General features: G+C 37.3%; 1 protein-coding gene across 1 annotated transcript in view; it reads right to left on the reverse strand.

Moving 5' to 3' along the window:
- The window catches only part of zfand3 (zinc finger, AN1-type domain 3), a 294,042-nt gene that overhangs the window by 21,726 nt on the left and 245,880 nt on the right, over positions 1-26,436 (reverse strand). The window contains exon 5 of the mRNA XM_028797375.2: positions 16,326-16,490. Within this exon, the coding sequence (XP_028653208.1) occupies positions 16,326-16,490 (165 nt within the window). The remainder of the gene's footprint in view (positions 1-16,325; positions 16,491-26,436) is intronic.

Genomic DNA, 26,436 nt, shown 5'->3' on the forward strand with positions numbered 1-26,436 from the left:
CTGTCCGTGTCCAGTCTTATATATCACTCTACATATGCATTTATTTATTTGTATATTTATCATACTTCTATAATCATTCTGTTTATCAATAAATTGTATTATTGTGTTTCTTATAATGAGTGTGCTTCAGTTACCTAGATAAGTCTAAAGCCCAGCGACCCACCTCCTACAACAGAGAAAGGCGAGGAAAATAAAGTAGGAACCTTGCAGAATTATTTGCTTAGTTACCGGTATTGCCAAAGGTAATATACAGCATTACATTATTTTGTACCAGACATGGAATAAATTCCGGTCTCTACAGAAAAATGATAAACACAACCTTATGCAAGTATATTTACCCTATAATACAGTGATTTCAGAAAGTATTCAGGCCTCTTCACTGTTTACAGACTTTACTGTGTTATAGACCTAATTTTAAACTGATAAATTTGTCATTTTTGTCCATCAATCTACTGTTAATAACCTAAGTGAAATAATTTCAGAAAAGGTTGTAAAATTTCTAAAAATCAATGGTAAAAATGAAACCACCACTAATTCTTGCCTGGAACTGAAAAATGACTAAATGTGCTAATATATATGCACGGCACATTCCAAACAAAAAAAAAATTGGGGGTGGTTTGACTTTGAAAAAGATGAATGCTTGTCAAAAGACGGAAATCTGAAAAATATTCAAAATCAGCTGTCGTTTAAGACAGCTCGACAACTAACTTGCTTCATGTTTTGGACAAATGCTTCATATATTGCCATAGGTGAGCTTCTATGAAAAACGACTTAAGATCTTACAATTGTTAGGATGACTAAAAATACAAAAAAAGGAACAATGATAATAAGCAAAGCTAATATTTTATGAAAATATCAACACAATAAATAACAGGAAATATAAATATAATGTAATTAATAATATATTAATTTTAAATTATATAAAATAAAAAATATATATTATTGTAATGCCACAATCTAAACCTGCACACCTTCAATATTTAATTAACTCAAAATACAGGTCAATTTCCATTAGAATGAATTACTTCAGACTAAAGAAAAATTGTTGTAACAGCGATCAAGCAGCGATTGAGTTGGCAGGGTGGGATCCAGCATGAGTCAAACGAATAACAGTTTGTTTTAAAAAGATTTAGTGAAAATTTAAAAAAGAACAAATTACAAAAATTCAGAAAAAAAGTTATTATGTACACAGAATAAAAGGCAAAAGGGGAAAAAGGCTTCTTCTCTGTTTCATTACAATATTAGCTTATTCATGTTAAACTTCAGTTAGTTTCTATACTTAAAAGCTATGTTACCTTTCCACTGCAAACTTGTATAGTCTTTACTTCAGTATATTCAGTACAGCTTGATACTGTTTGCCCTCAATGACCTTACCAGCTGCAAGGCAGATAACAGACTGACCTGATCTCCAGCCAGAATAAAATAATTAGAATATTTCATTTACAGTTTAGCTTGTAGAGGTTATAATTGAAACTTCTATTGACTATGCACTAATATACAGGCAAACATTTTAATATAACTAGGAAAATATAACATAATCTAACTAACAAATGGCTCTTACATTTTCCAGTCCTAATCATTTATGCTGAGGGCAGACAATTACTGCAGTATTACTTGGATAAGAGCCTTAACTTATTCAAAAACCCTAAATATATAAACACAAAAACAAAATTATGAACACACTAGTTGATTACCCAGTGGCTTCGCTCAATGAGTGCAAGGGAAAAAAATAAAATGTAGTCTATAAGTTATTAAACAGTAAAACATTAACATTTAAGAAGTAAAGATACTGTATATTGAGCACTGCTGGAGTGGTTTAATACATTAACATTTAAGAAGTAAAGATATATTGAGCACTACTGGAGTGGTTTGGGACAAACTACATTTTAAAGGCGCTATAACACAACAGGTAAGTAGTACTAACAGCAGCTAAAATGTATTTGGATCATCTCTCGGCAGTAGATCCTTTGTAAAAGGCGCTACACGACCGCTGTGGTATAGAAATTACATTTTCAATGTGATCATCTAAATTTCTGCCGGACAACCTTGCATTACGTGCCTGTGATTTATTTCTTAAAATAATTCATCACAAAAGTAACTTTGAATGTTGCGGGGTTTTACTGACCCGAACTTACTTTAAGGGACAGTAAGTAGTAGTGGAGGGTAATTTACAAACAGAGTCCTGCTTCAATGGCGCCGATTACACTCATTCGCAAAGATTTCCACTCTCCCAGGAGCTGACGGGGCACTTGAAGTGTCACAAACAGTGCGAGAAGAGAGGACGTTGCCCGAAACTGCGAAGCTCTCAAAACCGCGGAGCAGCCCGACATTTCGCGCCTCCCAGCATCCACTTTGTTCTCATGCACATTGTTTACAGCTCGCCGCAGTTAAAAAGTAGAAAGATGCAAAGCTGTTTTCCTCATCTCTTCTACTATCTAGTACTGCCAACTAAAAAAAAGTTACAATGTGGAGGTTTCTGCAACAGTCACGTGGACGAATAAATAAAACTTCTCTGTCAGAACGCACCTGGTGGCAGATGGGTCAGCGCTGTACGTAATTTCCATATCTCGTGGTCATACGTAATTTCAGTTTCAAACGCGAAAAGAATTTTATATATATAGATTTAAGATCTATCATTTGAATTAATTTGTTTCTTGAAGCAGACATAGCTTGTTTACAAGTTTGTCCAGTACGCTGGTTTTGGTCTGTACACAAACACTTCTGACTGCACCTATGGTATCTGATATTGGCTTCACCCATTTACCCAAGAGTTGCAAGATGCAGCTTTATCTACTATCAAAACAATGTTTCCTGGTTTAAAATTTCTTCTTGGTGTAAGCAATTTTTGATGTTTTTAAGGTACAGGTAAATAACTTGTTTCCAGTGTCTTTATGTATATTGGTCATTTTTAGACAGAAGTCCTGGAGGGGTATGCTGGGTTGATTCTTGAGTAAAAGTGAATGACTGGGTCATCTGATACCTTTGTGAAGGATCTGTTGTTAAGAGATTCTAGTTAACACATTACTATTTGAAGACTTTCACTGTCTAATGTTTGTTGATTAAGTACTGAGTTTAGGACTTTTCTTATGCTTCTAATTTGTCTTTCCCATACACTGCCGTGATGCGAAGCTGATGGCAGGTTGAATATCAATTTAACTTCTGTCTTAAATCATCATTTTGCTTATTTTATCCTGGTCAACGTCTTTGATTGCTTCTCAAAGTTCTTTTTCCAGCATCAGCGAAGTTTAACCCATTATTCAAGTGCATAACTTTTACTTGTCCTCTTCTACAAATGAAGCAACATTAATGCAGGAATTAGTGTCTAAACCATGTGCAACATTCAATGTGTACAGCTCTTATTGTTGGGCAAGTGAAACTTACTCCATACCTCTTGACTAAGCCTCGTCCATTTATTATTATTATTATTTTTTTTTTGTTCTTTATTTCGCCTTATACAATTTTTTGTATTAGGAATTTGTTAGTTTTCGCATACCCCTTGGGGTCAGAGCGCAGTCTCAGCCATTGTACAGCGCCCCTGGAGCAATTGAAGGTTAAGGGCCTTGATCAAGGGCCCAGCAGAGTAGGATCTCTTTTGGCAGTGACGGGGATTCGAACTGGCAACCTTCGGGATACCAGCACAGATCCTTAGCCTCAGAGCCACTACTCTGCCCTCCGCTCAAATTTAACTTGAAAAGGTCCAAATAATCAACCTCAACATTGGGAAAAGGTGGCTGGTCAGGGAGTAGACAATCTTCTGGCAAATCTGCCATTTTTGCTGGCCTGGTTTTGCATTGTATCTTCTACAAGTTGTGTACTTTGAAATGATTCCTCTGAGAATTGAACAAGCTTGAGAGATCCAATATTTCTGTTGCAACTGTGCTAGCACATATACTCCCAGTCAATTTCTAGAACACCTCTCAGTATTTCCAGTTTTTCTTCAAATTTAGTCAGGTGAAATGTAACGAATGACCTAAAATGGAGAAAAGGTAAACAGTAAACTGCCAGAGGATTAAATTTAAAGTTTAGGTTCAAAGAAAAGTAAATTTCAAATTATTACAAATGGGCCTTCTTCAGGGAACAACTAATAGGGCACATCCTACAGATTCTGCAGCAAGTAAATCAAGCCTTGCAAGCTGAAGAAAACAACGTGCACAAGCATCCCAAGTTCTCCATTGCGAGGGCTGGGTTTGTTCCCATATCACTGTGACTCTGTTGGCAGCAAGCACTTTCATTTGCAATCAACCCTTAACACCAGTGATGCTACCAGTCCAAAAAAGTGATTATTGAAAGGATATTTGAAGATCACATTTTAGCATCTTATATTTTTTGACTGCCACAAAAGCTGCTGTTAATTCTAACCTTGGTATGGTGATAGGTTTCAGTGGTGCCACTCTTGATTACCTCATTAAATATTAATAATATCTATTTTGTTCTTTGTCCTTCAGGACAAAAGAAGAAACAGTGCCATAACCATCTTCAGAGGTGTTTCCAAAATAATGCATTTCTGCAGACTTTATGTATTTAAATCCTGTGATGTGATGTCATGTACAGTAGACCCCCGCGAAGTCGTGGTTCAGAGTTCGCAGCCTCTGTCATTGGCGGATTTTTCCTTAGAACCTATCTAATAATTGTTAGCGGAAACCGCAAATATCCTCCACAATTTTTATGGCTTTTTTCGTGGCAATACTGTACTGTAGAGAGAACAGGAAGCAACTGTAGAGGAAACGCGGCTTGGGATGGTGAAAGTAGCAAATAGAATTTGAAACTGCAACTCCCAGCAGTCCCTGAAGTGGCTCTGATTGGTCTTCTGCTGAGGGTGCTGGGGCTGTTGGGGTCAAAGGATGTCAGCACGGCTTTTAAAAAGGGGGCCGGTGACCAAAAGCAAAAAAAAAGTTTTTGTAATTTGTGTTACAAGTTCCTGACTCTCTGCCTGCCTTCTGTTGGGTTACCTGTACTTATTCGTTTTGTCCTGGATCGTTTCGTGTTTGGCGTCTGGATTGTCTGTCGTCTGCCTTTGTACATGAGGACTGTAAGTGGATTCATGGCCATCCTGTAAAAATAGAAGCGCTCTTGAACCCGTCCACCTGTCTTCACCATTTCAGGAACTAGCGGTAGGACTATCTTTACATTCCCATTCAACATGTGGATCTATTTTCATCATTACATTTCATCCATTGCCGTTTTTCATGATTTACTGTGTGTGTTTTGTTGGTGCTTTGTTGTATTTAATGTGTAACCGCTGTAAGAGAAACAGGGGTGGTATCGTTGTTTTCATTTATTTTCATTACATTCTTTATTTGCTGTTTGATTACTGGATTGCTTTGTTTTTGTCTCTGTTTGTGAGTGTGTGCAGGTCGGGCCAAGGATGGGTGCGTCCCTGGAATCTCCCTCATAAAAATAAATAAATCACCGTCTTTGATGGTGTGAATCTTAGCGGCACTGGACTGCTACAGCGCTATTCATTTCTCCTTGCTGCTGATTGACTGTGATGCATCTCCAGCTGAGTGTTGTGTTTTCTGTTTTGTTCCTCTTAACCCTTAAACCACCACAACCAGCTATAGTCGTTTCCCAGTGCCATTTGCGAGCACACAGGAGCTGATCAGTCAGTGCCGTACATTCGTTAAGCAGCCAGCTCATGACCACTGCCAGCCCCTTGTGAGCAGAGGGGCTGAACGCACCCTTAGAAGACACGGGCGCTTCTCAAAAAACCCCTCTTAAAAAACGCTGATAGACTACTTTCACATTGCTCCCTTACTTGCGGCTGCTCTGTCGTGTGATATACTTCTCGCATGACGCTACAGCTACTTAAAACCTGAACAGCACCTGTCCTTTTTGGCTGATTGCTTTGTTTCTCTCTCCTCCCCCAGACATCCTCTGCTCTTCTTGGGGATCCTGCTCCTGTTGTGCTCCCCTATGATGTTTGTCTATTCTCCAATCGAGAACTAACTTCATACTGTGCTTGATTTACTTCTGAAAGAGACAAGTTTGTTTGAAGTGTTTGAATAAAGTTCCTGTCTCTACAATCTCCTGTGTTTCTGTGCAATTCTGTGACCCAAGCGTGACACCCTGCAGCCACACTGTCTCTGTGATTGAGCCGCTGCACTAGACTAGCCTGCCAGCGTTGGCAGTTACCTCTGTGTGCTTGCGTGCTGCCAGTTCAAGCGCAGTTGGCTCAGTGATTTACTTAATTTCATCCATGGCGTCAGTTGCATCTTGTACATATTGTTCCAGTAGTTTTTTAAAATAGTTTTTATAGTTCATTAGTAGTGTGTAAAATGATCAGTGCTGCAGTGATTATGATGCTCTTTGCATGAAAAAAATGTAATCTATTAAAATTTCACTTTTTCTTTGTGAACTGTGACGTTTACTTAAAGTGCAGCAAAAAATGCATTAACCCCCAAGTATGTGGCAGTTTAAGGGTTAAAGCCCCAAGATGCCACCGAAACACTCAGTGATTCTTCTGTTACAACTGACTTTAGACAAGTGTCATTCATGCAGAAACTGTGAAGCACAGTGTTAATGGCTTCTTAAGAGTCTGTTTCTTGCATCCTCAGCTGTTCTTCGCAATGTGCAAGAAGCACAACTTGATGAGGATGTAGCTACAAAGAGATGTACTGTAATTTTGAATTCTTCTAGTTCATTGTTCAGGTTACTTTCTGGCCACCACAGGAAATTAAGAAGATCAATGTCTTCACCTGGAAACTTTACTTGGTAGAACTTCAATTTAATATCTGGCGCTAATGCTACTAGGTCCTCTCTAAACCTTGTAAGGACACCAATAAGAGTGTTGGTTAGGTCAGGTCCTTCAGTAATTGTTTGTTCAGTTTATATCCTTTGATAAGTGGTTTGTACAGTCAAAAATCACTCTGCTTTGTTTTTTCTTTGGATGATATATTCTATGACGAGGAATGTACCAAATTCTATCTTCTCTAAGTAACAACTGTTCTGTGGGTACCTTAATAGTACATCTCTTACCCAAGATGTCTTTAATGAAAAATTTTGTAATCCTCATAGAATGCTAGGTTCTGTTTAAATTTTCTCTTGCGGTCAACAGCTCGCTATTCTGTGAAACAACTATTGTTTGGCATTTTAAATCTCTTTCAAAGGCAGATTTATGCAATAGTATCCATCCACCAGTTCTGCAGACTCAAAACTATTTGCATGAACTTGATATCTTCCTATGACATTTTCTATTTCTCTTTACAGCTGTGCTCTGAAAAGTCGGTGTTATATTACTGATGTTCATTTGTTGTATGCCCATTATTGACACTCGACTGACTGTATATTTTTGCAGTCTTACATTATCTGACCACTTTAACAGATGGCTGACAATCCATCCAAGAGCAGTAATACAGACATTCACCTCTACTTTGTATGACTCACCATGACTCCATGGCTTTAGGAACTTTTCTACCTATTAACAAGCCCACTTGTGCTTCAATGTGGGGTAGATGCACATGTTTGAAGTAAGTACATTTTACAATGTCTTCTTACCATAGAATGTTCTCCTTTTTCACTGTAATGAAGTTCAATGTGTAAACCTTTAGCAATAAAATGAACACATTTTCTTCAACTTCAAAGACTTGTAATTCTGATAAAACAGACCATTTTACTAGATTCTGTTTAATTGACTGTATCCATTTCTACTATGCGGATATAAATAAGAGTTCTTCTTTCATGCAAGTTTATCCGTCATTGAAGGTCTATAGTGCAGAATGGTGGTGTACTGCCACAAACCATAAAGGCAAAGGTTTCTATATATCTAGCACTGATTTTAGACTTTACTGTACCTTGACTTGGACCACAGCTAGCACAGACTTCTTACTGGCCTGGTAGCAGTGCATGTCTCTGATACTACAGAGATATACAAGCAGAAGTTATCCTGCTTTTCAGTATTGTTGTCCTCTTTTTTTTTTTTTTTTAAGTTGATGAGGCTTTACTTTCTAAACTCATATGCAAGATACCTGGATGTAACTGAGAACATACTTGACATTTAATCCTATCTACACAGTCTTTAGTAAGGTACCCTTGCTTAAGGCACTTGAAGCATAATCCTTTAGATTTCAAAAAGTCAGTCTTATCTTTTGGTAGTTTCCTGATCTTACTGCATTCAACCAGGGCATGACTTTAGCTGCAAAACAGACAGGGTTTACAAAATGCACAGACAGGTATTGTTGCTTTTTTGACCAGTGTGTCGAGTCCCCCTTTCAACAGCAACTGTAACATTTATAGCAAAACTGCTACTTCCCTGGCCACTTTTCAGGAAAGACTTCCCTTTTCAGTCATCTCCTTTTCCTTCCTCGTTTTGATAAGCTTTTTACGTGCACAGAATTCAAAGATTTTTTTGGGGTTGTTCTAAAATATTACTGTGCTCTTTAAGGACCCTCAACCCTGTACTGGATTCTACAATTGCTGCCTCTAAACCAACTGATCTTTTTTTGACTATCAGCTGTGCCTCTTGAGATTCTCTCCTGGCCTTCAGTTAGTTCAGTACAGTTTGAAACTTTTTGCCTTGATGCTTGACCAGTTGCAAGGCAGAGCATAGACTGAACTAGTCTCTAGTAAGAATGACAAGAAATAATTAGAATATTCCTTTAACAGTTTAGCTAGTAGGGGTTACAATCAAACCTTCCATTCACTATGCACTCATAGGCAAATACTGTAACATAACTAGGAAAATACTTCTATCAATTTCACATAAACTAAGTAACAGAGGAATCAGGAAATAAGTGACAGAGTTCCACAAGTCAGTTGACAGTTCTCCCTTCTGTAGAACTGCCCACAATGTCTCTCTACTCTGCAGTAACACTCTTCTAAAGCGCCACTCTTCTGCAAGAGTGACTGTCGAGTAAACCAAGCAACATAAATGTGCAATCCAACTGGCTGTTCAGAGAATCTCCTGAATTGTGATTTTAGTCCAAGGCCAGAACAAATATGCATGATTTTCTGCCGTTTTAATGAAAAATTACCTTGTTGTAATGAATTTAGAAGATTAAATATACTTCAATGTAATTAGTTTTTTTTTTTTTTAAAAAAAAAACACTAGTTCTATCGTAAACTGGCCAGGACTAAAAACAAATTGTCAAAATGACAGTTTTGTTAAAACAGAGTTTGTTCTAATGGAATTTGACCCGAGTATATGTTTTTCAGTCTATATTAAATATTTTCCAGAGAGAAACATGTGGGATCCTAAAATAGATAGAGCCATTGGACTTTGCAACAAGGTGGTCAAAACTTTTAAAAAAACAGCTGGAAAAAGAAGAAAGTACTTGCTGATGCACAAGAGCAGCTGAAGCTACCATAGCATAACCTCATCACAAGGTTACCAACAACTTGGAGCTCAACAGATATATTAAGGGATATATTAAGCAAGAAAAGCCATTTGTCATGTCTTTGCTCCAGACAAAAAGCACAGGCACCTTGTCCCAAAACAGCAAGATGCTGAGGTGCTGGAGGTGTTAAGCAAAGCAGTTGGACCTCTTCTGGAGATCGCATATGGCTCTTTCAGGAAGGCAGACTGTTAACGGTTTCTTACTTAAAACCTGTGTTGGCCTTGTTCAACAGTGAAGTCCTGGTATTGAAATCTGATGACACAGATCTAACCAAAAAAAAAAAAAAAACAACCAATACCAAGAATACAGAAGACCATGTGGATGAGCTGTTGAATGTGACATCCACATTTGACCTCCAGTTCAAAAACCGCTATAATAATGATGACAGGAGCAAAGCCATGATGATAATAGTTACAACAGAACTAATGGTTATGATGACTGAGAAAGACAGCCCTACTTCAAGCAGCTCAACTGTTTCAATGGGCCTCTCTTGAAATGATGTTACCAGTGCAGCACACCACAGCACAGAAAATTGCACTGGTCATCACAGAGTTGTAGAAGATGTGAAGGATGTCACTTCCCACATGAAAGGAATGCAGTCTCCTAAGGATAATGAGCCATGTTTGGCCTTTTTTATATAATTCCTCTGTTCCAAGACCAAACCAACCTCTCACTGATGTAGCCCCCAAGTACATGTACGAGTACACCACCTCTACATCCAGTCTCTGAATTGTGACCGGACAGAGACTTTTTGGTGGGGTGCAAGTCAAAAACCTTTTCCATGGTTTTGCTGATGTTAAGATGCAGACAATTCTCTGCACCAAAAAGCAAAGTTCTCCACCTGACTCCTATACTTTGTCTCAGTCCCCTTATCAATATACCTCTTTAGTACAGAATCAGAGAATTTCTGCCAATGACATGACCTTCTGTCATATTTATGTGTCAAAGGTATGCAGAGTAATGACAAAAGGAGACAGGACTGTTCCTTGTGGTGCTCCTGTGTTTCTTACATTCACATTGCAGACAGAGTCCTTGATTCTCACAAATTGCAGTCTTCTAGTCGATTATCCAAGACACCATAAGCCCATCCAACAGCATATCCCTGAGCTTACCCTTTAACAGATGTGGCTGGATGGTACTGAAGGCACTGAAAAAATCAAAAACATAATCCTAACAGTGCTGTCAACTTTGTCCAAGTGAGAATAAGTCTTATAGAGCATAAAGATAATTGCATCTTCTACTTCAATCTTTGTCTGACAGGCAAACTGCAATAGATCCATGTGGTCTACCAGAAGAGGACTCGTATAATTACGGGACTAGTTTCTGAAGTTAGTCAATTGTTTAAATATGCTACAGGCTATCTTTGTGCAATTTCTGACTGAACTTGAAGGGAGTAATTTGTTTACAAATTAAATAACTTGTGTTTTTTTTTCTTGTGCAGTATTTGACAGAACTGGAAATTTGGATTTGGTGACATACAGTACAATATGTTAGATTTTTGTTCTTGTTTGTATGCTGCACACTTCACCTTAATATTTATCGATGCCCTGTAGTTTAATTATGATTGGCATTTTATTTGCCTTGAATTCATACCTTGTCTACATTAATAGGAAGTGACTGTTGTTCTCATAATAGTTTTTGTTGGTCTTTTTTGCAAATTTTTACAAAATAAATCCTGTAGGCCACTTTGAAATGGTTCACTTACACTGTTTGATCTTAAGAATACTTGAAATGGTTATCTTGATGTTTCTGTATTGCTTTTACTCGAATGCTTCAGTTTTAAGTAAATAAATAAAACCCGAGTTCCTTAAATATTTTAGTATGCAACAATAAATATCCTGTTAACGAAAGCAAGCTGGAGCTAGTATAATATGACTTTTACAAACACATTTTTAAGGACGCAAAATATCATCTACTTATCGTTATCGACAAAATTCTGCAAAATATTGAGACATTTTTTTGACAATATCACACACTCCTACTGACCACAACACAAAACCAAAGACACATAAGAAAAGTATACACTGCAATATATATTGTGACGCGCAAGTTGTTGTCTTGCACCCAATAGACAAGGCTGACTCTAAGGACTTCAGGAAAACTAGCTTTATTCAAGTCGAAACAGGAACAGCAAGGTTATATATTAAAACAGAAGCTACCAGTCTACTACACACAGACACAGCAAACAGGCAGGGCCAGGGACAGTGACAGGTCAGTGGCCAAGTTATAATGTTTCCTGCATTACCTATTGGGCGACTGACATGTTACGTGAGGAGGCGGTGAGTTTGCAGTTCCCTCTGTGGGTCTGTGAACATGCAGTTATCTTGGTGAGACAAGCAGTCTTCGACAGATGCATCAGTCGCGTCTCGTCATATTGTCCTGTTGGAGAGGGTCTCAAAAGAGTTAAAAAATTTCACACCCAAACTTTGTCCACACCGGTGTGAGCAAAGCAGCTGCCTAAGCTGGGATCGGCCAGGCGCGACAGAATGTCAGTTGACGTGCGCAGCCCCAGGACGGTGGCAAACATCAAAAACAAATGCACAGAATTCACTGAAGCTCCATATGTGCAAAGCATAGAAATATTTAACTCAAAATTATATATCGAGCGCATCTCTCTCGTTTAAAATTGTCCAAAATGTGTTTCCAGGGCCAGATCCAACCTGTGAACACTGCAATCAAGTTCTGGCCTCACTAGGCCACATGTTTTTGGCCTGGACCAAATTAACATCATTTTGGACCAAAATCTTTAAATGCCTTTCAGACAGCCTTGGTGTCACAATCGTCCCTAATCCACTAACAGCTGTGATTGGGGTACTTCCAGATGGGCTTAAAGTGGAGAAGGACAAACAAACTGTAATTGCCTTTACTACACTACTGGCACGTAGACTTAACTTGCTCAACTGGAATAATCTTAACTCACCTATTCTAAGTCAGTGGGTAACTGATGTTATATACTATTTGAAACTGGAAAAAAAAAAATCAAATTTGCACTTAGAGGAACTGTACAAAACATTTTCAAAACCTGGCAGGATCTAATCAATAACATTTTAGAATAAGCATTTAAATTGAGGAAGCAGGTTCTCTCCCCTCTTTTACTCCATTTATCTATATTCATTTATTAATTTATCTATTCACTTATCTTTACTAGCATAAAGTTTTATACTGCTGGCCTAGCTCTCTTTCTCAGGGGTGGGGGTTGATTTGTTTAGAAGTTCTTTTTTTATTTTTTTTTTGTAAAAAAACTTGAGTTGTGTATGGAATGTTATTTGATTTTAATAAAATCAATAAAATTATAATAAAAAAAACAAACAAAAAAAAAAACCAAATGGCTATAAACTAAAAAAACCACCGAATGAGCCAGGCATTCGCATCCTTCTGTCAGAAGTATAGTACCAGTATAGTATAGTACCAGAGGGCCTCCACTGTCCATTTAGTCACTAAATATTCCTTCTCATTCGTTGAGTAATTTTACTCCTTGGGAAGCAGTTTCCTGCTGAGAATAATGATGGGGTGTTCTTCCCCATCGAAACATTGAGAAAGCAAACTGTCAAGCACTGCTTGCAGGTGGTTGAGGTGAGATCTCCAATCACGATTGAAAATTTCCACATTGTCGAGATACGCTCCGCACGTGTGTGGAATGGGGATGCAGAATCTGGTCCTTCATTAATTGAAAAGTCAACGGAGCCCCATGGAGAACAAAAGGGAGCCCATTTGGGGTGGCAAATGCGGTTTTCTTGCAACTGAATTCCTCTAGTGTCATCTGCCAGTACCCTTTTGTGAGTTCCAGGATGGAGATATATGAGGCTTCCCAGAGTTTCTCCAACAAGTCATCAGGTAAGCATCAGACTTAGAAATCTTGTTCAAGCGCTGGAAATCTATACAAAACCAGACCAAGCCATCCAGTTTTGAGACCAGAACAACTGGGCTCCGCCACTCACTTTTGCTTCCACGGATCCACCACAGTTTGAGCATTTGTTTCACCTCCTTGTGCATCACCTTCCTTGTTGCCTTCCAATCAGTGTCAGCAACACTGCCTTCTTGACATCTGTCAAATTATCACCAATATCGACTTCAGTTTGAAGGACTGCTGCGGATGTGACCGGGGCCTGTGTGGATCGTGCCACTCTTTCAACAGCTTAATATGCAAAACCTGCATGGGTTTTTGCCGACAATGAATTCTGACTTTAAAATTCACTGGACTAGGCCAAGCCATTTCGCTTGAAATTTACGTGGGTTCGAAGGGATCCATACCAACACAGAATCCCATTTCTTAAACTTGCAGAGTTTTCTTTTCTTGTCATAATTACGTTTTTGCATCTCCTCTTTGTGCTGCATATGTTCCACCACAATTTAGAGATCTGTTCTTGGACCAAAATGTCACAATCGATAAATATCCTCAATCGAGGTGCCTTGCAAACTCCCATCCATTCCTCCCAAAAAACGTCTAACATCCCCTGTGGATGCTGGTTGAACAGCAGTTTGAAATGACTCAACACAGTGGATGCATGGGATACTCCTGAACAGCAAACAGGACGAAAAGCAACACGGTACCCCAGGAGGTTGGGTCATCATGGGTCACCCACCGTATTATCCGTTTCAATGTTTTATTAAACTGCTCAGTCAGGTCATTTGTCTGCAGAAGATAAAGAGTGGTGCTCAATTGTGTAACTGCAAGGCTCTCACACAGCTGATTCATCACATGAGAGATGAAGGATGCACACTGGTCAGTTAAAGATATGAGCGTGAGTAATTTTTAAAACTGTCTGCCTATGGCCACTTGTCATCACCAACTGCTCGATCCACCCTTCCCCCATGCAATCAGAAATCACCCAATACAATAAACCATCCTTAATTAAAAAGTGTGGAGTTTTAAAGTTTGGGTCCTCCCTCTCCAGATAGTACGAGTCATTTGTGATGTGGCCTTGTCCGAATGCAAAGTCTAAGTTGTTGTCAGCTCGTTAACACTAGGCTTATTTTATATTTTTTGTACTGGTGTAATACATAAATGTACCCAAGTACCCAAGTAAGAAGAGCATTCAGTCTCTTACAAAATACCTTCATATACTGTAAACACTCCTTTTGAGATTAAGGAAATTTTAGACTTGATTACAAACTATACTATTAAAAAAGTCAATCTTCAAAGCAATAATCTTATTGTACAGATGGTAGCTCTGGGCCATTTTTCATTACTCTGACGCCAAAGGCATTAGTTCAAAATAATATGCAGGTAACAGAGGCTCATATTTTAATAGTTTTGTATAATATAGCTACACAACAATCAATCTGGAAATCAAAGGAGTGCAGACGGACACTACTATTCTATATATTTAGGTCATTATTCCTTTTTTCAGAAAAATAAAAATGTCTTTATATTGTCTGAATGAAACTACTATTGCATATTTGACCATTTTTCATTTTATCAAATCTCTACAGACGTTGAGGGATTGCAATGCACTCTGCAACTTGTGATCATTATGAAAGACTGGATTAAACAGGTCAAACTTTATATTTAAGTTTTTTGTTTGATGCGTCCTAAGCAATCACTTACTGAACAATGCATTGTTTAAAACCTAAAAAAGCAAAAAGGAAGAAGAAAAAACAGAGTGCTTCCAGATGGATGAAATGTTGCAACTTAAAATAGCATCACAGGCTAATAGCAGTTCATCTCAACAGCTTCCGCCTCCTGCTGCAAAGCTCAAAACCTGGTTAAATAAGCAGCACACTTGTTAAACTTGTGAGTAACACTTCTGGCTTCACAAAACAAGCAAAAGGAATGTCTGTCACAGCCACAGGAGATGGTGAAAACTAAACAGCTGTCTTTCAAAAATAATGACAGTATTTTGCCTTTTTAAACATGATCTCTGGCTGAATTAACATTTAACAACCACTGCTAAACACTGATTACACTGCAAAGCTTCATAAACACTAATTATACTTCAAACTTTAATAATTAATGCAGATAATATTCAAGACTTTAATGAAGGCTGATTAAATGCTTCACATGACATACACATAAGCTTCAATTAAAGCTGATCACACTTTACTGCTGGTTAAAAATAAAGTGTAATTAATGCTGGCAACTCTTCAAAACCTATCAATATGCATTAGGAGAGACTACACTCAGTGCCACAGAAGGAATAATACAGACAATGGTCATGAACATTCCACAGTAGAACAATATAATTGGGAAAAGAACACCTTCTTATTAGACTAGGTTTAGGCAATATATAAAACTTACTCATTCCAAATGTCTCAGGTGGTTGTGTACTGTAGGATGAAATGGATAATGCCTTATTAAGGTATCTAAAAATCTTTCATTAAAGGGCCTATTTTTAAAAAATTTGAAATACCAGCAAAAAGACTGAATAGAAAGGCACTGTGGGTAATATAAAGGCAAAACAATAACCCCAAAGACACCCCACAGCATTCACAACTAATCACTCTGAGAAAATGGGTAGATTCATGAAAATAAAACCACTAACATATGGACAAATGTTATCACAAAACATGGTTGTGTTATGTATTATCACATTCTATTATTAGGCATAGTGTAATATTTTCTATTAAATCTGTTGCTTTACTAAATTTTTAAGGTGTAGGTTGTCATAATAATCTGCCTACACAAGTAATGAATCAAGGACATGGTTTAATTTACTACTGAACACAGCCAATGTCTTCCATGAAAAGATACAGCTTAGCGTGACACAGTATTCAAATTATCACATAAAACAATGTATCAGTAAGGTACAACAACTAAAATATGAGAAAGGACAAACTGAGTGGGTTTAGAAATGGATGAGCACATAAATCCTTGTTATTCTGTTTTGATTTTATTTAATGAAAAGGACAGATATTTCATTAGAAAGTCAGGCATTTATCACAAAAACAAGAAAAAATATATTGCACACTATCAACATTTCTGGTCAGAAAGGGTTTTGCGAAATACAGAATTCCAGACAATACAGTAGCTACAGCTGAATTAAAATTACTTACCACAACGGCAAGAGCCCAACTCTTGTTGCACCAACTCAAGTTTAGTTTGACAACGATAACAACGCCGGCGGTTCCGCTGCTTTGATCCACCACGATTTTCCTCAGTAACATCATCTTCCAGTCGAGGGCGTTTTCCTGGAGACTCTTCATTTTCAGACGTTGAACCTGAAAAATGAAATCAGAGAATCATTCAGTTAATACTTGATAAAATACTTGTGAGACATATGTTTTTCAATAATTCACAGAATTACTATTGTTGTTAATTGAATAAGAGGTTAAATAAACCACACTAATAATAAGTTACATAAAAATATTTCATTTATACACTGCCTTTCTAAAAATAATGGTCACAACAAATAGCATTAGTATGAGGACAAACATGAAAGTAATAAGAACAGAATAAAAAGAACAAGAAAGTACATAATAAGAAGAAGACTTTACAAGGAATTTCAAAGTTTTGGTGCCATGGTACTGAATAACCAGACTCCTCATGTACATAGTTTGGTCTGAGGGAAAACCAGTGGAACTGTACCAAAGGAGCAGAGATAAGGATGACAGAATTTTTAAGGTAAGTTAGTTATACTAACATAATAAATTATATATATATATATATATATATATATATAATTTATATATCCTGCTCCACTGACAGACTGAGAAGATTGTTCCTCCCCCAAACTATATGACTCTTCAATTCCACCCGGGGGTGTAAACATTAACATTATACAAAGTTATTGTCTGTTTTTACCTGCATTATTATCAATCTTTAATTTAATATTGTTTTTTGTATCAGTAAGGTGCTGCTGGAGTATGTGAATTCCCCCTTGGGATTAATAAAGTATCTATCTATCTATCTATCTATCTATCTATCTATCTATCTATCTATCTATATCTCTATCTATCTATCTATCTAATCATTATTTCACTGTACTCTGTACAAGTGACAATAATGACCCTATATAGCTTTAAAGAAAAGGTTTTGAATTTAGTTAGGCAAGAAAAAAGGGATGAAGCACCTTGAATGCATTGTGGTTAACAAATTGAAAAGTTTTGGTGCCATGGCACTAGAGGACCAGTCTCCACATATAGATAATTTGGTCTAAGTGAATGACAATGGTTCAGTACTAGAGGACCCGAGTACCGGTGAGTTGTGTAAGTGTGAAGGAGTTCAGATAAGTGGGAATTGAACTATTCAAAATATCAAAGAGGACATGCAAAGGTTTGTATTTTATGAACTCTTTAGAGCTGATATCTGAATAAACTAAAGTCTATTTAGTGTTTTAGCTGGGAGACCAATGAGCAGGGTATTACAATAATGATGTTGGGTAGAAATGAAAGCATGTACCAATGTTTCAGTGTCCTTCTTATTTAGTAAAGGGTAAAGACAAGAACAGTCTTGTCTTTGTCTTGCCCCGCTCACTGCGGTTGTGGGAGATTTTTGTGTTTTTTGTGACACTAGTCATACGCGGTTTTCCAGCTGTTAGTGTACGATTGCATTTCATTGATCAACATTAGATCAGCAATGGAAAATTTCTCTCAGCATTACAACTATACCTTTTTTCCTCTGCCGTTTGTGAATGCTATGTTGTTCAGAGGCTTTTCCCCACTGTTGGTTACTGGCACCCGAGTCAACCTGCAGTCCCATCGGAGGAAACGTGGGAAATGGGCAGGTGTGCATGCGAGGTTTCAGCATCTATGGCACTGTGTTTCTGATGTGGATCTTCCATCTTTATCTGAGGGTTATCCGAGCAGGCCAACATGCTTGAGACCTGTTAAGCCGGGATTACCTGATGTGCTGCTTCTCGCTCCCCGTCCGAGACAGCGAATTCGCCAAGGGAGTAATCCTGGACTGTTCCGTGCTATCCCTTGTATTCCAGAAAATGCTAATTTGATGGCCGCTGTTTCTATGACTCTACCAGCTAAGATAGCACTGATCAATGTACGTTCTATCACAAACACGTCATTTATTTTGAATGACTTTTTTTTATTACCCTAAGTTCTTGTCAATAAGCCGCGGCTTATCTAAGGAAAAAAGTTGTGAAAATGAAAAAATAGAATATCGGCTTATACATAAGTCCGGCTTATACATCCATCGAGGGGGTTGCGTTCCAGAGCCACCCGCGAAATAAGAATATCCGCAAAGTAGAAACCATATGTTTATATGGTTATTTTTATATTGTCATGCTTGGGTCACAGATTTGCGCAGAAACACAGGAGGTTGTAGAGAGACAGGAACGTTATTCAAACACTGCAAACAAACATTTGTCTCTTTTTCAAAAGTTTAAACTGTGCTCCATGACAAGACAGAGATGACAGTTCCGTCTCACAATTAAAAGAATGCAAACATATCTTCCTCCTCAAAGGAGTGAAGCAAACAAATCAATATGTCTGTTTGGCTTTTAAGTATGCGAAGCACCGCGGCACAAAGCTGTTGAAGGCGGCAGCTCACACCCCCTCCGTCAGGAGCAGACAAAGAGAGGGAGAGGGAGAGTTTGTTTTTCAGTCAAAAATCAATACGTGCCCTTCGAGCTTTTAAGTATGCGAAGCACTGTGCAGCATGTCTTTTCAGGAATCAGCTTTACAAAAGATAGCAACGTGAAGATAATCTTTCAGCATTTTTAGACGAGCGTCTGTATCGTCTAGGTGTGCAAACAGCCCCCCTGCTCAATCCCCATACATCAGGATCACAGTCAGCGCAAGATTGACAGAAAAGTAAACAATCTAGCTTCTCAGCCATCTGCCAATAGCGTCCCTTGTATGAAATCAACTGGGCAAACCAACTGAGGAAGCATGTACCAGAAATTAAAAGACCCATTGTCCGCAGAAATCCGCGATATATATTTAAATATGCTTACATATAAAATCACAATTTAAATGACCGCTACGCGCTCGTGTTGACTCGGCGACGCCCAGAGCAGAAAGAACGCGCTCCGGCCGCTCCAACCGCGCCATGCGGGGAGTGAGAGAGACGGCAATATCTCACACTCTCTCCCCCCTTAAAGAAATTAAATGGGCGCGAGTGAGACCACTGACCTCCCTCCCTTCTATTAGTTATAGGTTATAGTATGTTCGGCTTATCCATGAGTCCGGCTTATCTATGATACGATTTTATTTTAAAAATTCGTATGATTTTTGGTCTCCGGCTAATACATGAGTCCGGCTTATAGACAAGAACTTAGGGTAGTAATAAATTGGATTTCATGTTCCTGACAGAGACTTGGCAGCGCAACTCTGATTTTACTAATCTGATAGAATTGTGCCCCGAGGACTGCTCTTTCATTAGTACACCGCGGCACACCGGCTGTGGAGGTGGGATCGTCATGGTTTTTAAGTTATACTTATGTCATTCTGTTCCTACCATTCCATATAAGACTTTTGAACTTCAGATTGTTAAAGTTGGGTGTGTAACCCCAATATATTGTATTTTAATTTATTGTCCACCTGGTGTGATTAGTCCTTTTCTTGCTGATTTTCAAGGTTTTGTATCCACCATTATTAAGCTGGATGGAATAATAATGCTTGGTGACTAACATCCATGTGGATGATATTTCATGTAGTGTGGCTTCCAAATTTCTGTGTATCACCGACTCTTAATTTTGTACAACATGTTGTTGGCCCTTGCCATAGTGGGGGGCATACACTGGATTTGTTTTTTTCTTATGGAGTTAGCTTGAGTGATGTTACAATTTGTAATGTAACCTTTTGTGATCATAAGTGTGTTTTGTTTGACTTGTCTTCAAATCTAGAGTTGTCACCTTGTGTTAACTCTAGGCGTACTCATTTCATTAATGAGTCAGTGATTAATCAGTTTGTTGATTTGTTTGTGGCATCTGATGCCGGCAGTAATATTGATAATGTTGAGTTAGCAGTTCAATGTTTTAATGACCATTGTACTGATATTTTGAATAAGATTGCTCCTCTTAAAATCAGGCAGTGTTCTGTAACCCACTCAGTTCCTTGGATGAATGACTCCATTCGTAATCTTAGGCGTTCCTGCCGAAAAGTGGAACGCCTATAGAAGTCTACTAATCTGGAAGTTCATCATTCATACTTAAAGGATTTACTTGCTTCTTTTAATTCTTTGGTTAGGGATGCTATAACAGCTTATTTTTCTAATCTTATTCAGACTCACAAGCGTAATCCCAAAGTGCTATTTGATACTATTCACAATATTATTTCTCCATCTCAATCTATTACTCGGGTTTTTTCTGATAGTGATTGTAATAGTTTTCTTACATTTTTTATTGAAAAGGTTAATGTTGTTCGGGCTAATATTGTTCCAGCTGTCTTACCTAGTGCTCTCATTCACTCATGTTCTGAAGTCTTTTGTGTTCTCAGAAGTTTCACTTTCAGATCTTTCTGACTTGCTCAGGAAGATGAAACCTTTATCATGTCCTACTGACCTGTTGCCAACATCATTAATGTTAAAATCTTTGAGTTTTATAGGTCCATGCCTTTTGAATATCATAAATTGCTCCTTGAGATCTGGTGTGGTTCCATCGTATTTTAAGCATGCTGTAATTCAACCGTTGTTGAAAAAATCTAATTCTGATCCCTCCATTTTGAGTAATTACAGGCCAATTTCAAAACTGCCTTTTATTGCCAAAGTTTTGGAAAAGGTGGTTGAACAGCAACTTTGTGCCTTCTTAGAAAAGCAGTGGTTCTTTGATTCTTTTCAATCTGGTTTTCGGAGGCGACACTCTACAGAAACATCTCTTCTAAAAGTTTTTAATGATCTTTTAATTGCTGCTGATGCAGGCAGGTGCTCTCTGCTTGTACTGTTAGATCTTTACCGCAGCTTTTGATATGGTGGACCATGAGATCTTAATTAATAGATTAGAGCTGTTAGGTATCTCTGGCTCTGCTTTGGACTGGTTCTCCTCTTATTTGTCAAATAGGAGTTTCTAAGTCGGTGTGGCTGGCTTTTCTTCTGACTCTGCTCCTTTGACATGTGGAGTGCCACAGGGCTCGGTTCCTGGACCTATACTTTTCTCTTTATATATTCTTCCCCTATCACAGATTCTTAACTCTTTTAAAGACATCTCATATCATCTATATGCAGATGACATACAGCTTTATTTTTCATTTAAGCCTAACCAAACTAATACTTTGGTTGATTGTCTGTCTCAGGTTAACGACTGGCTCAGTAGTAATTACCTGCAGTTGAATTCAGGAAAAACTGAGGTACTAATTGTTGCTATTCCTGTTCTTCATTCTGAGATCAGTTTAAAATTATCTTCTGTCTCTCCTGTTATTAAGTCAAGTCTACGAAACCTTGGGGTTATTTTTGACCAGTCCCTGACACTTGATTAATATGTAAGGCCAATCAGCCACTCGCATTTCTTTCATTTAAGAAATCTCTCAAAACTAAGACATGTTGTTTCAAAATCAGAATTGAAGATGCTTGTTCATTCTGTTATTTCGTCACGGCTTAATTACTGTAATGCTCTCTTTACAGGTTTGAGCAAGTCCTCTCTCTCACGCCTTCAGTTAGTTCAAAATGCAGCTGCCAGGCTCCTAACTCGCGCTAGCCGGTGTGATCATATCAGCCCCATTTTGCACACACTGCACTGGCTCCCAGTGTTTTATAGAATTCATTTTAAAGTTTTGGTACTTACTTTCAGAGATTTGCATGGACAAGCTCCTGAGTACCTAACCAGCCTGCTCCAACGTCATACAGCTTGCCGGACTCTAAGATCTGGGCAACAGGGCCTTCTCGTTGTCCCACGCACTCGGCTAAAAACCTGTGGGGATCATGCCTTTCAGTTGGTGGCACCAAGACTATGGAATAGCCTGCCTTGTGGTCTGCGTGGAGTCGAGTCTGTTGATTCTTTTAAAAAACAACTAAAAACATTTCTTTTTAAACAAGTTTTTAATCAGTGCTGAATAGTTCCAGTTTGTTTATTTATTGGTTTTATTGGTTTTGTTTATGTTTTGTTTTAACTGTTGTATTTGTACTGTATTTGCTGTTCAGTGCTCTGTGACCTTTGGTCTGTGAAGGGCGCTATATAAATAAACTACTACTACAGCTGTTGAGATGCAAAAAAATACAATTTTTACTAATTGAGCTTATTTGAGGCTCAAAGGTAAGTGATGAGTCCAGTAATAAAAACCAAGATTACAAATAATCTGTAAACGATTAACAATCACATCATGAATATTACTACAAAGACTTGGTATCTTGGAAGTTATGAATTTTAGAGAAACTAATAAAAGTTCAGTTTTACCTGTATTAAATTTGAGAAAATTAGTATTTAGCCACTTGCAAATAACTGATGCAGTATGTTTTGGAGTAATGTGGGAAAATCAGCAGTAGGCTTTGGGCAAAAATGCAGTCTAGATTTCAACAGTGAAATAGCAAAAAGAAAACAATGGCGGAGGATGATTTTGCCAAGATGGAGAACATTTTATATATATATATATATATATATATATATATATATATATATATATATATAAAAAGTACTGTACTCAGAACTGTTCCCTGTGGTACACCTTGAGTAACATCAGCAAGGGAGGATTTGTTTTTTTCATGTAAGATGAAGTGCTGTCTATCAGTTAGGCAAGATGTGAACCAGGAAAATGGTGTGCTAACAATGCCAATATATGCCAAATACACAAGATAGAGGAATGTCATGACTTACAGTATAAAGGTCTAATAAAATTACTCTCTAATTAATATCACTGCATCACTGAAAGTTCTATTATTCTTAGACCGTTTCTAAGTAGCTTAGAGGCAAGTACTTGTTGTTTGTTCTTGTCGAGTTAAAGATCATTGCTTACTTTCAATCCATTGATTTTCCAGTGTGAGGCCTCAATGTTGCAAGTTTGACTTATTAAAATTGCCATAGCTCTGAAGACAGTGGCACCTCACATTATGAGAGTGACTGTTTCATTGCAGAACACATAGGTCTGTTGAGCATTTCCAAATGATGGCATTATAAACACAAACTTTTCGATTCATTCATCAAAGTAATGATGATTCACATTGTCAAAATAACTTATGATGAAAACTGATTAAATATATTTTTGTTCGCTAACTCAATTACAATATGAATTTTGAATTATTATTTCCTGGCTAATCAGTAAAAGTTATATAATTGGCTAACCATTGTGAATTTTTATTAGACAAAAATATCAATTTATTTGCTTCAGCTTGTTAATCTGGAATGATAATAAAATCAGAGTTCAGAGCAACATATGCTTGATGATCCATTATTATTATAAACTTGATGGGTTTGGACCGACTTAATGTTTGTGTGATGTGAATAAGTGAGAGACTGAATGAGTTTCCAGGGGCCTCACTTAAACTTTGTGTGGATTTGAGTGTGAAAATATGTGCACCTAAAAAACATCATTAAAAAAAAAAGATTTATAAAACCAGCAGTGCAATAATCATGGTGGTGCAGAACTTCATTGGCTGGTAAAGCAGCTCTCTCCTGACCACCATCATTCAAAAGTATCCTGCTGTGCTTCGCAACTGAGAGGACAAGATCATTCATGGCATTGTAGCGCTTCACCTTTACACTCCGAGGGTCCAGGAAAGATGTAAGGCACCATCAACTGAACTGGCAGCAGCAGCTATCACATGTAATTACATGATTTCTATTACAATGAATTAAAAATGTCATATGAAACAAAAGGGGTTCAGCCAGTTACCTCACCAACAAGCCAGCCATATTCAGCATTCATTACGCCTATCACTGAAATCTCAAGGGGTGCCAACACATAGTCCAGCCTACCTGGGTATTTTACAGCACTTAAATGTAATACCTTTTTATTATTATCTTACATTAAATGAAAGGTCCTAGAAGATTCAGTACTGGTGTATCACCATATGATTCTTCATCTTCCCAACATATGAGGTAGTATTTTGTCCAAATGGCAAATATAAATTTGTATTTCACTAATTAGATTTGATCAATAGTTGAAGTCCAAGAAACAGCTACTGTAAATTTATGTAAACATTAAAACCTGTGATTATGCAGTATTAATTTTAATAATTTATGATAGATGCACTATTAGCACATAGACTTATCTTGTTCAACTGGAAGAATCAACTCACCTACTGTAAGTCAGAGGGTCACTGATGTTATGTACTATTTGAAATTTGAAATTTTCCAATTTGAAATTGGAAAAAATCTAATTCTCACTTAGAGGATCTGTTCAAAACTTTTAAAACCTGGTAGGGCCTAATCAATAATATTTTACAATAAGCATTTATACTGGGGGGAAAAGACTCCTTTCTCTCTTTACTACTCTCAGTTGTTTTACTCTGGCTGTTGGCCTTCTTCTTTTTCTCATGGGTGGGGGTTGATTCGAGTTTAGTTTTGTTAAGTTTTGATTTGATTGTATGGAATGTTACATGTTTTTAATAAATTCAATAAAAGATAAAAAAAAAAAAAACAGATGCACTATAAATGAAGGCATTGTTGTGATTAATTTTTTATTGAAATGTCATAGAGGTAGAAAATGTACAAATATAAAATTTGCTCCAATTTTACCATAATAGTAAGACCTTCTTTACCCACTGTCCTGCACCTGTGTGTGCAGACAGAAAAAAGGGCACATACTTATACCTAATTTATATTGATTCATTATTCCGTTTAGACTTGGCAAAGCAGAATAAATTTTATGTATTGGGAAAACATGCAGAGCCTATGTTTGTAGCGGGCAGCCAGGAATTCATATGTCTGTATTTCACTTGGCACATTCACATACAGTACCGCAATCAAGTCACACAAGCACGTCAGCTGTAACAAGGCTAGGAATTAAATCTGAGTCCCTGCAGATTTTAAGCAATATTTTTAATAAGTAAAGCAAACGTTTTGTGATGTAACACAGTATTTTTGGAAAATAATGCAATTACGTATAATTTGTATTATAATAATAATAATGATAATAATAATGCAACCTTTTTAAGTGGTGGAAATATGTTTCTGTTCTTGAGTATCTTGAATGAAAAGAATGATTAAGTAAATTGTATTATTAATGTTTTTATTTTTTCTGCCAAAATTTACTTTGGGGTTTCACTGTATGAATGTAAGCATGAACCATTCACAAACCACAGTATAATATCAGTTTAAAATGAATAAAAATTTAAATAGCCTTCAAATTTTATTCTTCTGGTTGAAAAAGACAGTTGCCGATCAATTATCGAGATTTGAGGCATTTGTTTTTCTAGTACTGTAGAAGCTAAAATGCTCCACTCGTCACTTCAGGCTTTCACTGCTCCATCTGGATGTTTATGAGGACGGATGTGAGGTGCAGTTATAGTAATGAAAATTTCAGAAGCCCTATATTCTTGTGCAGTCAACTGCAGCACATCCATGGTGAATTAACACTGCATTCCTCACTTATTCTGAGTCGCTGGATCTGTATAATTTTTGGAACTAAATTTATATTTGATAATTACAGAATATTTATAAACTTTTTTTGGCAACATGGGTTTGAACACTTAAGTCATTGAATAGGTTTGATCTGGGGCCAGATTCTTTTATAAAGCTTTCTTATGTACAATAGAAAAGTTTGAACATCAGGATTTATAAAATAAAATGTGATGACAAAGCTTATGTACATTTACGGCAACTCTGACCCATGGGTATGCAACATTTCAGAGGACTGGGAAATAATGACACCCTTGATCAAGCAGGGAAATGCAGCCCAACCAGCTAAATGATGACTCACAAATATGATAATTCATATCACCAAGCCATTATTATAATGTACGTTGATGTGACAAACATGTTATACCTCAAAAGTGATATATATATGATGTACGGACTCACCATTTTATTTCCCTTTTAAAAGGACCAATGCTGCGTATTTGCACTGAAGAAATATTTAGTTTTTTCATGTTTATGTCAGCTGCCTGTTCTCACTTCCCAGGCAACTGGCCAATAGTTCAGAAATATCACCCTGGGATTTATCCGCATATAATATGTAAGGTTGGGAATAAAGCTGCTGGAAGTGTAGCAACAAAATGTTTTGGGGAATCTTTAAACTTTGGGGCCATTTGTGATAGCAGTGAATGAGGGTCTTTTTTGAGAATTAGCAGACTGATTGATCATTATGTTGTCCTGGAATTTAACTAATAAAGGTCATAGTAGCA

Source organism: Erpetoichthys calabaricus, chromosome 3, assembly GCF_900747795.2.
Source record: "Erpetoichthys calabaricus chromosome 3, fErpCal1.3, whole genome shotgun sequence".
In the NCBI taxonomy this organism is placed as follows: domain Eukaryota; kingdom Metazoa; phylum Chordata; class Cladistia; order Polypteriformes; family Polypteridae; genus Erpetoichthys; species Erpetoichthys calabaricus.